We start from the raw sequence: 17,102 nt of genomic DNA, 5'->3' as shown, positions 1-17,102 counted from the left end.
AGTAATACTGGTTGTGGTACTCCACATCTCCTCCAAGCCAAAAGTCTCTCTACTTTCCAATGGATGCATAGCAAATATTGTTCCATTATATAAAAATAAGCCAGGAAACATATTTCATATTGTCATTTTGTGTACTCTGTGCCCCTTAGAATGCAACATTATTAGGGCAGTTACGATGGTGGTGTTGTCAAAGCCAAGGGGGAGTCGTTCTGTTCCAATCTAAATACATACCCCTACCCCCACCCCACCCCTCAACTCCACGTCCTCCCAAGAACTGGTCCAAATTTGGCACTGCGGTCCGGTTCACCGTGAAAAAACACGTCCCCCGAGATCAACACTGTAGCTTTTGACTCTGGTCCGATTCTGACAACACCACAATTTTCCCACAGGAAAAAAACATATTCTTTGACATAACATGTTTTCTTTGTTTTTTTTTAAAACATCAAAGCGTTTAAGGAGCCTATGTGGGATCCTGTATCATGTAATAATCATGATGCATATGGAACGTTTTCTCACAGGGTCTCACAACTATTCAGCCATGCTGTCGTCAACGTACAGTTCACATACATTAGACACATTGTACAGTGCATGAATCTCTGCACAACAACATATGCCAGGACATTCTGTATATTAGTGATGCACCATTCAGGAGAGATCACTTGAAGTGAATATCATCAAAATCATCAAGATCAACATAAGCATTGGATATTTCATACATATTTTCAAGAGACATGTGACATGCTGGTGACGTCAGCAACATTTTTTGTAGCTCGCTGCACTGCAGATAACATTGGAGCCAAACCATTGGATAATGGTCCTGACAAAACATCATAAGAGCGTTATAGAAAACCTACTTCACGCTCGCCTCCTAGAACAGTCATGTGGGCCATGTAAAGCACAACTGTCCAATCAGATAGAGAAGGACATTGATTGAAGATCACATGCACGGAATGCAGTTCACCAATGGGCTCTGAGAACTAAAAGCCCTTTTGTAATACTGTTTTTGATATGTTTCCATTAGTCTTGAGACCAGTTGGATATGGACAGGGAATTGTATTGCACAGACCCCCGCTATACAGCAGCGTAAGGAGGGGAAAAAGACCCCACTGCCCTCTCAGATCAAGAGTTGAGGTTACACAAGACACACTTCATCATATTCCTGAAAGTGTTCATATATTTCACTTTTCAGAAGATTTCATAAAATCAACAACTAAAACATAAACATTTCATAAAACCAACACACTAATAAATCTGTTCATTTGAACTACAAGGTTGTTTCTGGAAGGTGACATATCTGAAAACTAGAATATGCCACAAGAAACATAATAAGCTACAGTATTTATACAACATCATCAATGTACAGTATACAGTATGATATTAAGGAAATAGTGCGTAGTAAAAAAAAAACTGCTTTCAGTAGCATCATCAGAAAATTGGTATTGATTTCACCAAGCTCTCGCTGTCTGAAACAGTATCATGCATAAAAAGTGTTTTGGAAAGAGCATCTTTGAAAATCAGATGCTTGATTTTGATAATCAAGATGATCAAGGGGTAACCACAGGACCACCATCATTGTTTTGCAACAAAAACGTACAGTACATAACAATTCATTCTAAATGTTACAGCTTTTGTAGTAGTCTACAAAGATATACCTTCTGGAACATTTCTCCAATGAGATCGGGGTCTTTCCTGGAAATATAGAAATTCCACATGCCAATCCCATATAGGAGCATGTCAAATCTCTTCCTGCTCCTCTTAAAGCTTTCTAAGCCAAGTTGACACTAACTTGTTCCATGTTCTGTGTGAGAGAGTGGAAGTCCATAATTGTGTACAGTTATGTCCTAGCTCTTCACATAAAAACCCTTAGAAACCCACAAGTCTACATTACACAAAAGCCTTTGAAAATCACAAGAGCTCCAGCTCCATATGAAGCTACTTTACATGAAGCCTTTAGAAACCCACAGGCTGTATACCCTTTGCTGACATCTAGAAGGACATTCTGACCCTCTGGTGCCTCCAGATTCCTCTTGTGGAGCACAATCAGGGGCTCTGTCATGCCCTTCTCCTCCACTGTGTACTTATCTACAGGGCTATCAGGGCCAAAGGGCTCAGAATGAAGAGTATAAACACATTAGAATGAATGTCTTTGTATGGTGCCATGGAAGATTGCTTAACATGATGCAATTCTGATAAACATGAATGATTTATTTATAATATTGCTTTAGCATTACATGGATCCTCGGTGTAAGTGTATTTCAACAGTCTCAAAAGCAGTCTAAAGGCATCGGCCAAAGGTCAAGAGCAGTCTAAAGGTGCCAGCCAAAACGCTTAACAAACTGACACAAGACCTGAGAAGGGAAACATTGAATACAGAGCAATGCTCTCCAATAAATAAACTTGTCTCCTTGCTGAGAATACACAACAAACACTGATCCATAAACAAACCCACAATGCCAATAGGCATGCCGACAGCCATCTTGGAACATCATCTAATTCATACATCAACATTCTCTTGCGAAACTCAATACTTCATAAACATTATTGGGGCTTGCTACTAACACCCAACTTCAAGAGAAAGGAATCCTTTTGATCAAATACACATGAGCCCCTGAATAAACCTCAAATCCTCTCTGTGGGAAATGGGCTGCAGCCAGTTCTCATCACCAAGCCCTCCTTCCTTACTGTAGCCTATAGGCCTACTACTAGTGCCCAACATAAGTATCAAATGATTTGATGTTTAAGTACTTGTTGTTTTTATTACTTACAAATTGAAAATATACTATTTTAAAAGAAATAATACAGTATTTCAAGTGTAGTATTTTTTGCATCGATAAGCTCTACCCTGAAAGAACACAAAAACAGAAAGACAATTAGCTGATTCTTGCATCAATGTTGAAAGATAATAACTCATTCATAATGCTAAAAACCTTTTGCACTTTAGTGGTTCACACAATACAAGTCGTATTGTCAGATATTGTAATTTTTTTTGCATTTGGAACTGGAAGATACAGTATTAGGCCAGTAAAGATTCAAAGATGCACCAAAAACTGTTAATGTGGAATTGCTCCTCTTTTGAATCCATACACTGGGTTAGGGTTAGTCTCATTTTCCATGCAGATACCATCATCCACATGACCCTTCTTCCCACATCATGATCCATACAGCCATGAAATGACTGCCATACATAGGAGAACATTCCAGAGATGACTGGAGAAACTCCACCTGCTCTTGCCCGCAAACGGCCTCTCTGAAAGGAAGGGCGCTGACATGGGCACCACTCTGAGCTGGGCACAGAGTTCTCCACACATGTCACTAGGGGATCAGAATACCCCATGACATGTCAAAACACCAGGGGCCAAAGCCAAAGAACTAACCAAACTCAACCGTCTGTGTCGTCTTACACATGGCAAGTTGGGGCTGGGCGTGGGCTGGAGGGAGTGCAGGCCTTCGTCCCCTCAGTGCATCCCAGGCAGGGGGAGCAGAGCGGCCTGAACAGGCGGCCCAGACCCTTACGGAACACGCTGTTGGAGAGGCTGTAGATGAGGCAGTTGCAGAAGCTGTTGCTGATAGCCAGCCACGTGGTGAGGAAGGAGGCCACGCGATGGCGGTACAGCCCGGCGCTCTCCAGCAGGAAGTAGAGGATGTAGGGCATCCACAGGACGTAGAAGACGCTGGTGATGCGGAACAGCACCATGGCGTAGCGCTTATCCGGGCAGCCCTCGCCCCGCTCGCCCTCCTGGGGGCCGAAGCGGGCGTGGCGCTCAGTGATCTCGCGGGTATGCTGCCGGCAGATGCGGAATATACTCCCGTAGGTGAAGCAGACGGTGAGAGCGGCCGGCGTGTACAGCAGCACCACGATGAAGGAGCTGAAGCCCGGGTTGGTCTGCCACGATGCCGCGCACCATCGAAATATGTCCCCGTGGTATCCAGGCTTCCCCCAGCCAAAGAAGGACGGCAGGAAGACGAGGGCAGAGTAGAGCCAGATGAGGGCGATGCAGACACGGAGACGGCATGGCGTCACCAGGGTGGCGTAGGAGAGCGGCTGGGTGATGGCGATGTAGCGGTCCACGCTGATGCACGCCAGCGAGGCCATGGACACGCTCTTCAGAACGGAGACCAGGTAGCCGAACACCTTACAGGTGAGCTCCTCGTCCAGCCCCCGGAGGTAGTGGAGCAGGGACAGGGAGGGCACCAGGCAGCTGACCCCCACCAGAAGATCTGCATAGGCCATGGTCTGGATGAAGTGGCTGGTGGTGTGGTGGTGGAGGAGCGGGGCACAGTGGAAGACGAAGATGACCACCAGGTTGCCGGTGATGATGAGGACCGTGAGGAAGAGGATGACGGCCACCTCTAAGACGCAGGTATTGAGGGTGTGGGAGTAGCCAACGCCCAGCAGACAGAAGGGAGAGCTGCTGTGGTTCACATCGGAGGAAGAGTTCATGTTTGGGCCTCAGGGGAAAATGATCAGTTCTGTTCTGCTGGTAGATTCAGATTCCCACACACAGAGTTTCTCTACAGTTGATTCTGACTCTGACCAGGACCGTCCAGTCGTCTGGTGTGGTAGCCTTGGGCCACAACACCGGGGCTGCAGTAGACAGTCTGCTCACTGGTACCAGTCCCACCACTAGAGCTCACTCCTTTCTAGCTGAGCTGCAGAGCTTTGGGAAGCTGAGCTCTAACACACACACACAAAACACAAAAGCAGGACGTCCAATTTAGTGTCCCTGCTGTATCAGCAGGTGGGAATTCAAGCAGAGTCCCGAACCGTCATCACAAAGTCAAAATCTCTGACTCCTCTATGGGAATACAATCAGGGCAGCAGATAAGGAAACAAACAAAAAAAAAAAAACAGCCAAATAAACAATCCAATCAAAACAGTGTCGTAAACCTCCAGAAGCAGCAGCGGCAGCAGCAGCAGAGCGTAGATCTCCTCAGTACAGCACACAGCCCGGCAGGAGAGAGATGCAGAGAAGTATCGAATAGCCAATATCCCACCGCATCCACAAACATAGGACAAGAGACACAAACATCCAGCGATGATGGAAATGTCAACAGGAGCTCCACTCCAAACCTCTAATTCATTAATTCCAAACCTCTTGTGAGCCTGAACTGTGTTTTCAGAGGAAGATTAAGCAAAGAGCCTGTACCACTGTACTCCACTGTGGCACCAATGCAGCGCTGGTGCTTCCCTCTCCTCCCTCTCTCTCTCTCTCTCTCTTTCTCTCTCTCTCTCTCTCTCGCTCTCGCTCTCTTTCTCTCTCTCGCTCTATGCCTGCAGCAGCAATAGCCAGGGAGAAAGAGCTCCTCCCTCTCTCCGATCTCAGCCAGTAAGTAGCTGAGAAGAGGTCTCTCTCCACACAGCCGGTGCACACCCACCCACGTGCACACACAAGACTCTCTCAAGGATCCCAACACACACACACACACACACACACGCGTGCCAATGTGCAGATACAGTACATCCATGGACATGTACACGTGCATACACAGAGGAACAGAGAAAGATAGACAAAGGCGCACATGCATACACACGCACATGCACACACACACATGCACACAAGGACAAACCATCCTTTGATTAGGCAAAATATAATTCCTATACCTGTGCATAAAAGGGTGCATATGGGAGAGAGAAAGAGAGAGAGAGAGAGAGAGAGAGAGAGAGAGAGAGAGAGAGAGAGAGAGAGAGAGAATAAAAGCAGGGATGTAATGATGGAGAGATGAAAAGAATGGCGAGAGAGAAAGAAAGAAAACATAAAGGAGGAGACAATGCTTTTCTCTTGTGCTCACTGCTCACCTGCTGCTCATTAAAATGCATGATCAGACTCAGTGTTGCCAGATTTAGCACCGATCAGGGAGGGAACTGATGCAGCCGTGAGGCCTTTTTAGACATAGTACCACACCCCAATAAGTGGAATGAGAGAGAGAGAGAGAGAGAGAAAAAAAGAGCGAGAGAGAGAGAGAGAAAGAGAGAGAGGAGAAAGAAAGCAAGAGAGGGAGGGGGAAAATCTGATAACACGAATGTGGACCGACCAATGCAGATTATAACCAAACACAATGCTACCACTCCCCCTGTCAATAGCTCACTACATGACCGAGGCTAACAGTGTGGCTAATATGACTGTTTTATCATGGGAAGATGATAGTTATCATTCCACATCCCCACAACCTGCTGTGCTGTGAGTCGGTGGAGAGGAACAGAGCGAGCATTCAGAGGTGGTTTGTTATCCCTCACCACATGGCGCGTGTTGGGGGGGGTTGGTGTTTACTTCTGGGTCAGGGGTCAGTGCACGCACATCTGCCCACATCATGGACTGAACTGGGACCGAACCCCTTAAACAAGCGCTGAGCTGTTCTACACCCCACAGTGTGTGTAAACGTCAACCCACACCTCTCGCCCCTAACGTTACCACGGGAACCATAAAAACGCAGAGTAAACAGTCCATCCAGGGACGAGGTGACCTCATTTCCTGTGCAGTGCCTCCTAGTTATCAGCTTAACAGAAAGGTCATGCTTCAGTGTATACTGTATCTCTGATGGCCAGAGCTTTATTAAGATAGGGTAAACAGATAGGGTAAATAGTAGGAAATTATATTATGGCATATGAAGCAGCACGTATACAGAGTACAGTACTGTATATATACAGTATAACAGGAGAGAGAGAAACAACACACACACACACACACACACACACACCCTTACTGTATACTGTATACTGTACACACACACACACACACACACACACACACACACACACACACACACACTATCCATAATTCATTGCTGTTTAACCACCTTGTCCTTGTTTCTACGAACTCATATTGGCAAAGAAACAGTCTTTTTGCCGCCAGATTACTGTATGACCTTCTAGCCAAATCGAGTTAACCCAAGGCACATGGTGCATTAGGAGGTCCGTGACTGGTGCCAAGGCCAATTTCCATTTACAAGACCTGTCTGCATGGCCTCTGTCTCAACCACAGAGAAGATCCCCAGAGGGGGCCATAAACAACAAGCGATAAACAATGTATTAATTATTAGATGAACAAATATCATTTCATAATTGCATGTGATGCAAAAGTCATGATTTCATGTGATGCACACTCAGAAGTGAGGTGAGGACATTCAGCCCTCTCAACAACAGTAACAACAGCAACAACCAACAACAACAAGATCAACAATTTGATCACAGATGAACATTTTTTTCATCCCATGAGCATTCGCCGGTGACCCTGCATGGGCCAGTTTGTAAAGTACCTAACCTCTACGATTAGAGTTCAGATGCACCACTGCAAGCCCACTTGAGAGCGAGTTGCATTCCACATCGGAATACCCTGAAAATGAAGTCATATTACCCCAGTGCTTTTTATACCAGAACACTGCTGCATTTTAGATTGATGCTACAGGATCATTTGTATAATTTCTGCCTCCGTAGTTGAGCGCTCATGAGCCAAAATGGCTCCCCGTCGCGTGTGTGTCGGTGCGTGGGGATTCGCTGAGTGCAAGCCACTGGCATGTCAAGCACGAAACTGAAAGTAAAAATGGCCGCCTCTCATTGGCCGCCTTTCATAATATTGGCGCGGATAAACAGGGATTCCGTAGCTGAATGAGATAAGACAGTGATTCAGTTCATAGAATCGCGAACTTTACATCAACCATCCGGGCCCTAACCGTGAGGTTGAAAAAATACACATACTCATAAAGATCGCGCTCAATCTCTTTAATACATTACTGCATAACCACTTAACTCTGACCCCTGACCCTGACCCTTTTACTCTGACCTCCAATGTTAAGCTCCCAGGCTGCTCCATTCCCATAAGCTGCAGAGCCTCACTCCTGCTATGGCTGACTCTGTCTGGCAGTGAGAAGCAGTGGACTCTTAATGTAATGATACTTACCAGCTCTTAAAGCATTACTGACATAACACAGCAAACAGAGTGATAGGCTGGAGAATCAGGCTGGGTTAGTTCCACAGAGGTAGGCCTACTAAAGCATATTATAAAGCAGGTGTTGTAACATATACTGCAAAATGCATACAGTGTTACATAAGAAACATGAATGCTGTTTAACCTTAGGACTATCATTACCACCTTATGGTCATAATGAGCAAGACTTAATGTGTAAGGAGTCAAATGCAGTTTTCCTCTGTTGGAGATCTTTGAATGTGATGCTGGCTGTGGCAACTAACTAGGGAGCAACTAAGAGTGTGAAACAAACCGTTAAAATATAGTAAGCTGCTCATTGAACTCATCATAATCACATAATTACATTCTATTGTTGTCTTCGAGGGAGGATTTAGATTAAATTATTCTCTGCAGTGGTATAAACACTCTTTCATCGTGGGGACTATCACTCAGAGTTCTTCCTCCTAAGATCTGAATAATTTCAGCACTGCTGTTGCATCAAACAAAGGCAAGACACAGCAACCCACACACACACACACACACACACACACACACTCACACACACACACACACACACACACACACACACACAGACACACTCTCTCTCGCTCTCTGTGGAAACCCCCATAGTGAGCTTTACTAATTGCCACAGCTGGCAGACAAGGGCTATTTTTAGAATCTCTTTTAATTAGATTTCCAAGCCTTTTTTAAAATTGTATTAATCCCAAGATTTTGATTAAGAACAATGACTGAGAGTAATAGGAGTGGGAAATGGAAATGGAAGTGGGATATTAACAGAACTGGGTGCATTTAACCATCCCAGAGTCTTAACCCACAGCTTTGCGTGACGAGAGATTAGAAATATCTCTCTCTCATTTCCCCCACCTTACTGATTTCTTCAATTAGACAAATGTATACAGTATACGAGGAACAGAAAAAAAGAAAAAAAGTTAAAATAACAGCAAGATAACAAAGGGAAATGCCATTTCAACTACCATGCAATGCTTTCAAGTTTAAGAACATTTGATTAATCAAAGTATTTAGAAATTCAACATCAACAAGAAGACTATTTCATCCTCTCCTCTGTGCATTTCACTGGACTTCACATGAATGCTGTACAATCCCTCAAATACAATCCCGCTACATTGTCTGAGTCACCGATGTGATATACCTGTGCGTAAAGATTCTCACTCTCACTCCCAGAGTTCTTTATAAGTAGAGCAGAAACCAGCATTGTTGAAAGAGAGAAATATGCTTGAGGGGACTACTCCTTGTATGTCTGGGTGAAGTGGATACTGTATGATCTTTGAATGGCTCTAGTGAACCACATTCATCGCTGTCTGAGCAAGCAGAGAGACAATGGGAGAGACACAATGGAGGAAGACACTAAAGAAAATTCACATGGGTGGTTGTCAGTTACTTGAATAGAGGTTTGTGCGAAGGGAATGGAGAGAGGAGAGAGTGAATTAGTGAGATTGGTACAATTTTAAAAAGATGTGTCTTTGCTTTTTGACAAACCAGAGCCAGCAGCAGACCTGAGTAAAAATAATTTGCAATCCCCATCGGCTGGGCAGGGTTTGACCTTTTAGGGCTATTATACTAGTTGTACTGCACCGAGCAAGCATCTACTCAAGGGCACTTAAAATGCATGTATGCACACACGCACAGTCACACACACGCATGCACACACGCATGCACACACACACACACACACACACACACACACACACATACACACACACACACACACACACACACACACACACACACACACACACACATACACACATACAAACAAACACTCTGTTTCTCTCTAGCCCTTTACATCCTGACATTCAGAGAAAAAATCAGTTGCAGATCTAAGCACTTTATAATGCATGATCAGTTTATAGTTTCCGTGAAATACTGTAATTCTATTTTAGTATATATCTTATTAAGATTACATACTGTACATCATTTTATTAGGAAAGAAGAGTCATTTACATTACATTTATGGCATTTAGCAGACGCCTTTATCCAAAGCGACTAAGTAAGTGAATCATCTATCCATCAGTCATCATAAGATAACGTAATCAATGCTCAGACCAGGGGCCATAGGCAGTCACAATGCTACAATGAAGAAGGATTTCTTTTTTATTAACAGGAGAGAAACTTGTACAAGGGGGTAGTGGGGGTGAATGCTACCTTGTTTTATAATACTTATTGATAGCTAGCTCTTTGTTGATTGTGTCCATATTGTGGTTCACCCCAGGACACAAGGATATACCAGGTGTCTCTCTCCTAATCCAGTCCAGTCCAGTCCAGTCCAGTGCAACCTAGAGTTGTCCAGTCCAGTCCAATCCAGTACAACCAAGAGTTGTCCAGTCCAGTCCAGTCCAGTACAACCTAGAGTTGTCCAGTCCAGTCCAGTATAGCCTAAAGTTATCTATTCTTGTCCAGTTCAGTCTAGTCTTAATCTAGTCTAGTCTCAGGCCAGTACAGTCTCACAGTATGAGATGAATAATGTGTAGATCAACAAATAAACCACATAGTGTACAGTGTGCATTAGGAACATGAGGAACATGGTCTTGTACAGTAACTTTACCATTTAACATGATACAACATTTGTCTTTAGTCATCCAAGTCACTATAAACTAATCTCTGAAGCTGTTGAATGTATTTATACTTTTCAATGTTTAAAAGATCGGCACTTTCACAAAATGCCTATAGCGAAATGAACAATGAAACTTGTATGTGTATACTCATAAACAGTGACCTGGATCAGCTGTTGATCTCAAGGACTGGTCATAATAGTGCGTCATTCCCATATAAAACACGTTGAGTACAGACGTATGTGCTGTTTGTATCAGAGAAAATGATTGTCTTAATGAGGTGGATATCAGACTATATTATGATTTGATTGATCATTCTTACAAAGAAATACTGTTTTCTTCCTAGAACTTGACCTTGCCAAGTTCTAGGAAGATCTGACTGTTTGGACAGACTGAGAAGTCATCATACATCATACTGAAGAGTGGAGACATCCACTAACTGCCGGTCAGTTAGTAGATGAAGGACTTCTAGAGATACCTCCTAGTCCTTTACTGCACAGCTCCCTCTTGTCCATTGTTGACTCTTTCTAAGGTTCTCTGTCGGGGTAGTGCTCGACACCTCCTTGTTCGATAGAGTACGGAATACATTTTTTCTTCTTTTGGCTCTACAATCCAAAAGTTTGGATTTTAGGGTTATCGAACAATTACTCTGAGGTTAAAGTTGAGATTCTCCGATTTTATTTGATGGTATTTGTGTACATATTGGTTTCAGTTACAGTATTGGTTACAGTCTGCTATTGTCCTATGTGTCTCCAACAACTGTCACTGTCCAACTGCCTCACTTGTCTTGTACTTTTGTCACTTATTGTCTTGACCTTATTTCATTACCTACTGCTTATTTGTATTTTTGTATGCTGCATTGTCATGGAACCAAGCCTAAGAATTTTACTCCCTGCACTTGTGTATGAGACGTAACAAGAAACTTGAACTTGATACTTCACCATTCAGAAATTACAACATGTTTTATGCATAGTCCCCCTATTTTAGGGTACCCAAAAGTAATGGGACAATTGACTTGACAGGTGTTTCTGGTAAGTCAAGTGTGTTCCATCACATCATGTGTGCAGGCACAAGAGAGCTGTCAATGTCTAGTGTTGATTCTAGGCTTTGTGTTGTGCCTTTGAAGTCTGCTATTGGTGTCTGTCAACATGAGGATCATTAAAAAGAAAAAAAGGCACTGGTGAGCTCAGCAATCACAAACGGGCTAGTAGGCCAAGGAAGACTTCCACAGTGGATGAATTAAGAATGCTCATCATAATTAAGAAAACCCCCAAAACAACTGTCCCACAGATCAGGAACACTCTCCAAGAGGTTGGCACGAATGTGTCAGAGACTATCATCCGCAGAATACGTCACCAGCCAAACTACAAATGCCTCACTGCAAGGTCCAAACCACTAGTTATCCTCAAAAAGGATGGTCAGGTTACCGTTTGCTAAAAAGTACTTAAAAAACCTGCAGAGGTCTGGAAAAAGGTATTGTGGACAGATAAGATGAACATGGACCAGAGTGAATGCAAGAGGAAGGTTTGGAAAAAAAAATTATCTAGCCAAGATTTACAACATACCATCTCATCTGTGAAACATGGTGCAAGGGGTGTTAGGTTTGGACATGTATAGCTGCCACTAGAACTTGCTAACTTGTCTTAATTGATGATTGTAACTGCTGATGGCAGCAGCAGAATGTATTCTGTGTGTACAGAATTGTACAGAAACATCTTGTCTGCTCGAATGCAAGCAAATGCCTCCAAATTCATTGGATGGCTCTACATCATACAGTAAGACAAAACATGCTGTCATAGCAACTAGGGAGTTTGATTTCAAATCCAAAGTTTTGGACTGTAGAGCTGAAAGAAGAACAAATGCTTCACTGTCCCATTACTTACACAGGGCACTGTATATCCATCTATTAACTGATCTGGAGTGAGTTTCACAAACATGATTATGTCCATAGCCTAGAATGCTTAAGATGCTGATCATAGTGTTTAAAAGCTTTCTGGAAACTGACCCTAGATCTCTAGATGTCTGTCCATCCAACCAACCAGAACAATCTAACAACCTTTCAATCCACAAAACAACTCAGTCTACACACATTTCATTCCAATGCCTTGATCTGTTTCTTCCATTCATATTAAAGTGCTGTGCATTTCCAATCCATGTTTGGGTCCCAACTTGAACCAGTGGAATGGATGATTGCATGACTCAATAGTTGGTAGAACTATGTAGGTCTCACTTGTTAAAATATATAAAAGCAGTATTATACTATACAATATTCTGTGCCACAGTAGGCTACATTGTACAGTACTGTATGTCCCCAGTGTGATATGTCTGACATCTGTTTGATTTGAGTTCAAACATCCGGAGGGGGGGGGAGTCAAATGGGGACAGGGACCATTACAAGGAAAACATATTTCATCCTCAATATGTATAATCAAATGAATGTCGCCATGTCCACAGACAGTAAGCTCTGAGACAAATAGCCGCGAGGTCCTCTTTAAAACGTCCACCTCCGAACAAAAGCAGCACTGAGCTTCCACTGAGTGACTAATGGGAGGAAATGGCGATGTTTGACACTAAAATAGGTCGTTTGGAGCTATTCCTAGACGAGTTGTTTAACAAAGGGGTCCATGTTGCAATAAAACGGCCCATTTATAAAAACAATGACCACAGTCTAAAAGCAAAAGATGGAAAAAACAAGTCCCAGACTGGTAATACATTTCAAATATTCCATTTGAAGTAGACGTAGTAAGCCATTGTACCTGTGAATAATCTTTCCGCCTTATCATGGTGGACAGCTCATTTTCTTGTTAATATTGCAATCATTTGAGTTATCATTCGGTGTTCTTCATTACTTTCACACAAGGGTAACTTTGTAGCCATTGTGCATACTGATAACTAAATTATAAGATTCCTTCACATGCACATAGGGAATTTTTGGCCAATTGAATTTATTAGATTAATTGGATTTCTTAAAGCTGATTTCCTCTTGCGGCTGCTGCTTAAGGGCTGTGGGGGCACACACACACACACACACACACACACACACACACACACACACACACACACACACAGAGTATCAGAGTATCCACATATGTAAGCAAGCGTAACTCCAAAGCCACTGGAATCAATAGCTATACAATAAAACAATGCAAAGACGTTGGCAGATAAGCACTGTGTTGAACAACGGACACACAGTTAGCCATAGGAGCTGACTACAGTAAGACTGAGTGAGCCAAGACTCAGCATTGTGGAGTAGAGCTGCAGCCAAGCGGATCCTGTCTGCTTGAGTGATTGGAGAGGAGTACGAAGATTCGCCAGCTGCCCACAGACCATGCCTCTATGCCTCCATGCCTCCATGCACCAGAGCACCTGCACACACACACACACACACACACACACACACACACACACACACACACACACACACACACACCAGCAGTGGTCAAAGACAAACTCTTAGGGGGTCCATTCCACAGCTATTCATATTATACACGATATCAGTGCTACTTGGTGAATACATCTATTCATAAGGCACCATATGAAACAATAGTGATATTGATGGCTGAATGGAGGAGCGGATGAAAAGAAGCGTTAACAAATGAGCCATTTACTAAAATATGATAACCCTTAAAAGAAATGTATGTGATGGAGTATCTGAACATCTACAGTCTTAAATGACTGTAGCATCAGTGACACCGTGGTACAACCACAGTGGCCAGCCAAGTGGTTGTCATCATCATGATGGTATGGTATGGTGGTATGGTATACAATAGTTCCCTCTGCTGGAGAAGTGATGCTAATGCTTTTGAAAAAAGGCTGATTTTCCCATATGGCTACATTTCAAACAGATGCGTCCTCTTCCTCCCTCTCTTGAGACCTCATTCTCTCTGCTTGACAGTTCTCAGATGATTGGGGTAGGTGAAATCAATATAAGATTGTAGTGGGAAAAAAATAGAGCACTTACTTATACCTATTCAGATCTACCAGATAAGCTAAGAGGACTGAAGGAGGGGAAAACATTGTGGTAGCTCACTTAAGGAATGACAGAACCTACTGGTAATCCCACAGTAATACACAATCTATAATACTTTATTGTCTACCTAATTTTTTCAAAACAGGCATTGATGATATGTACTATCAGACACAATGTCATCACTTTGGTCCTACGGTACCTTAGGCAAAAAATAATCCTGAGGAGAGAAAAATCATTTCAGTTCAAATATTTTGGCATTTACTCTTTTCACACAGAATACATTGTGCATTGACTGAAATGTAACATTGGCATTATATACTTAGCACACATTTGTAAAGCTTGCAGTATCCTCTGCTTAAAAATCCATTTGTTTTACATTCTGTTCACATAAGCAGGCCTAAAGTAAGCAAATACTGTACATTTATAAAAAAAAAATAATACATCACAGAGCAGCTTTTACCAGAGCAGCTTTTATAAATAGCAGTATGTTATGAAATTTACAAAATCAACATGGCTGTAAAACACATATGTCTTTACAGTAACTCTTTTCTGCATTTCAGTGTAACTTTCAAGTGCTGTATGATACAATTTGTACATTTGAGCAAACACGCAGCCACTACGGCAGACTTAAGACAGAAAACACACAATACCGTAGCGACTAAAGCGAGTCCTCCATCAGAACAGGCTTATTGTCAAGACTACAGTCCTGTAGTCGCCCGTACTCAAAGTCCAGAGCACCGTCGTGCAAGCTACGCTCGTTGGCATTGTCAAAACTGTTCTTGCCGTGGATCTGTTTGAGGTGTTTCCGGAGAACAGGTTTGTGAGCGAACACCATGTCACAGTAGTTACAGCGGTGAGGTTTGTCTCCACTGTGTAGGTTGAGGTGGTCCAGCAGGGAACACTTCTGAGTGAAGGTCTTGCCACAGATCTTACACTGGAAGGGCTTGATGCCCGCGTGTACGCGCATGTGCCGGTGCAGGTTGCCCTTCTGGGTGAACGTTTTGCCGCACAGCAGACACATGAACAGCTTGTGCATCTTCAGGTGGTTGGCATAGTTCTCCAGCTGGCGGAAGACGCGGGCACATTTTGGGCACTGGTGGTACCACTGCAGGGACTTGGGGTTGGCTTTCCCCGTGGGGGTGGGTGGAGGAGGGGGGCTGAGCGGGTACCCTGACATGGGTGGCACTGCCATGTCGCTGGCCCGGGTGTCCACGGTGGAGTTGATGAGAGAGTGCTGGGGTTCGGGGGTGTGTAGCGATGTGGGGGGGCTACTGGGGAAGCGCCCCGCGGTGGCGGGGTGCTCTGTCATGTCCGACACGCGCTCACACACAGACTCCACCTTCACTATGGTGATGGAGCTCTCCTCACCCTCCGCCTGGTCTCTCCTCTGGCGTCTCTGAGGAGGAGTCCTGGGTTGGATGATCACATCATCGTCCTCTTCCTCACCATCATCACCATCATCATCTTCCACCACATGATGAACAGCATGTGCTTGGGGATGCTCCAGTGCTCTCTGGCGGGAGGGGAGGGTCTCCGCCTCCTCCTGCTGCTGCTGTTGCTGTTGCTGCTGCACCTCCCGAGGCTTGATGAACTTCTTGAGGGCTTGGGTGCACTGCTCCACGATGTGGCCCATCTGTAGGAAGCTGGCCACAGTCAGGTAGTTGACCAGCTCCAGCTCTGGGAACTCCAGGTGGCCCGTGTAGCAGGATAGCAGCAGCTGCCGGCCCACCTCCGCCTCCTGGATCATGGATATCTGGACCTCCCGCGAGTCCTGGAGGATGAACTGGTCCCGGAGGAAAGAGGACCCCGCGGCCAACACCACCCGGTGACCGGGCACCTCTAGGTCGTTGATGCGGACGGTGACGTCACAGAAGCGGCTCTGGCGGCGGAGGAGGCTCATCTTCTGCAGCATGGAGTCTCCGAACGTGGCGAAGCGGAACTGCAGAATCACCTGATTCTGGGCCATGGCGCTCTGTAGCAGGCCTGCTGGGAGCAAAACACAGGGTCATGTGAAGATCTGCAACTTTTGAAGGGTTTTCGAGGATTATGTTCCAAGCTTAGTAAAATGCAGAAGCATATGTAGGCTATTAAGATGTGTACGGCTTTCACCCTTGTGAAGTAATGTATGCAGCTTCAAAGGCATTGAGTCATGTTTATTGTCCAAACAAAATAGTATGTGATTGATTAGCAGATCCTCTCTTTATTCTAATGTCTGTAGAGACGTTTTGCAGAGAAATAATCAAACTTACATTGTTCCCATATGGTAATTACACAGACCTATTTGATTGGACATTGATAGCATTTCCTTCTACATGCATTTGAACAACAGGACCTAGGCTACTGCAAATAAGAGATCAAAGCAACAACAAATCAAACCACACAATTAGGCTACTTTATAATTGATGTGTGACCAATTGGCCGATGCTTCTGAGAGGAATTGATGACACAGCAAAATAGACGCCTATAATAACCTTCAGACATGATTTAAGATTTAGCCCACATTCAAAACGGCAAATTTATTTTTTTATTTTTTATTATTTAAATCAAATATGGACACAGCCATCATTATGCTTTCTGTTAAACGATAGTTCCTATTTAATGAGCGTTTCTCTGAACCCATCGCGTTACATCTAGATCTAG

General features: G+C 43.9%; 2 protein-coding genes across 2 annotated transcripts; both read right to left on the bottom strand.

Annotated features, from left to right (window-relative positions):
- Positions 1–251: 251 nt before the first annotated feature.
- On the bottom strand, positions 252–4,441 carry LOC310806945 (putative G-protein coupled receptor 21; the record flags this gene model as incomplete). Its single annotated transcript, XM_083673225.1, has 4 exons — positions 252–363; positions 1,974–2,090; positions 3,223–3,312; positions 3,402–4,441. 4 exons carry the CDS (start codon positions 4,439–4,441, stop codon positions 252–254), a joined length of 1,359 nt encoding a protein of 452 aa, XP_083529351.1.
- Positions 4,442–14,568: 10,127 nt separating this feature from the next.
- Positions 14,569–16,434, bottom strand: zbtb26 (zinc finger and BTB domain containing 26). Its single transcript, XM_083673085.1, has one exon. The coding sequence runs from the start codon at positions 16,426–16,428 to the stop codon at positions 15,121–15,123; it is 1,308 nt and encodes a 435-aa protein (XP_083529211.1). The 5' UTR covers positions 16,429–16,434; the 3' UTR covers positions 14,569–15,120.
- Between the last annotated feature and the right edge of the window lie 668 nt (positions 16,435–17,102).

This window comes from Argentina silus, assembly GCF_951799395.1.
Source record: "Argentina silus genome assembly, chromosome: 7".
Classification (NCBI taxonomy): Eukaryota; Metazoa; Chordata; class Actinopteri; order Argentiniformes; family Argentinidae; genus Argentina; species Argentina silus.
Note: the sequence above shows the minus strand (reverse complement) of the source record. Positions and strands in the feature narration are given on the sequence as shown.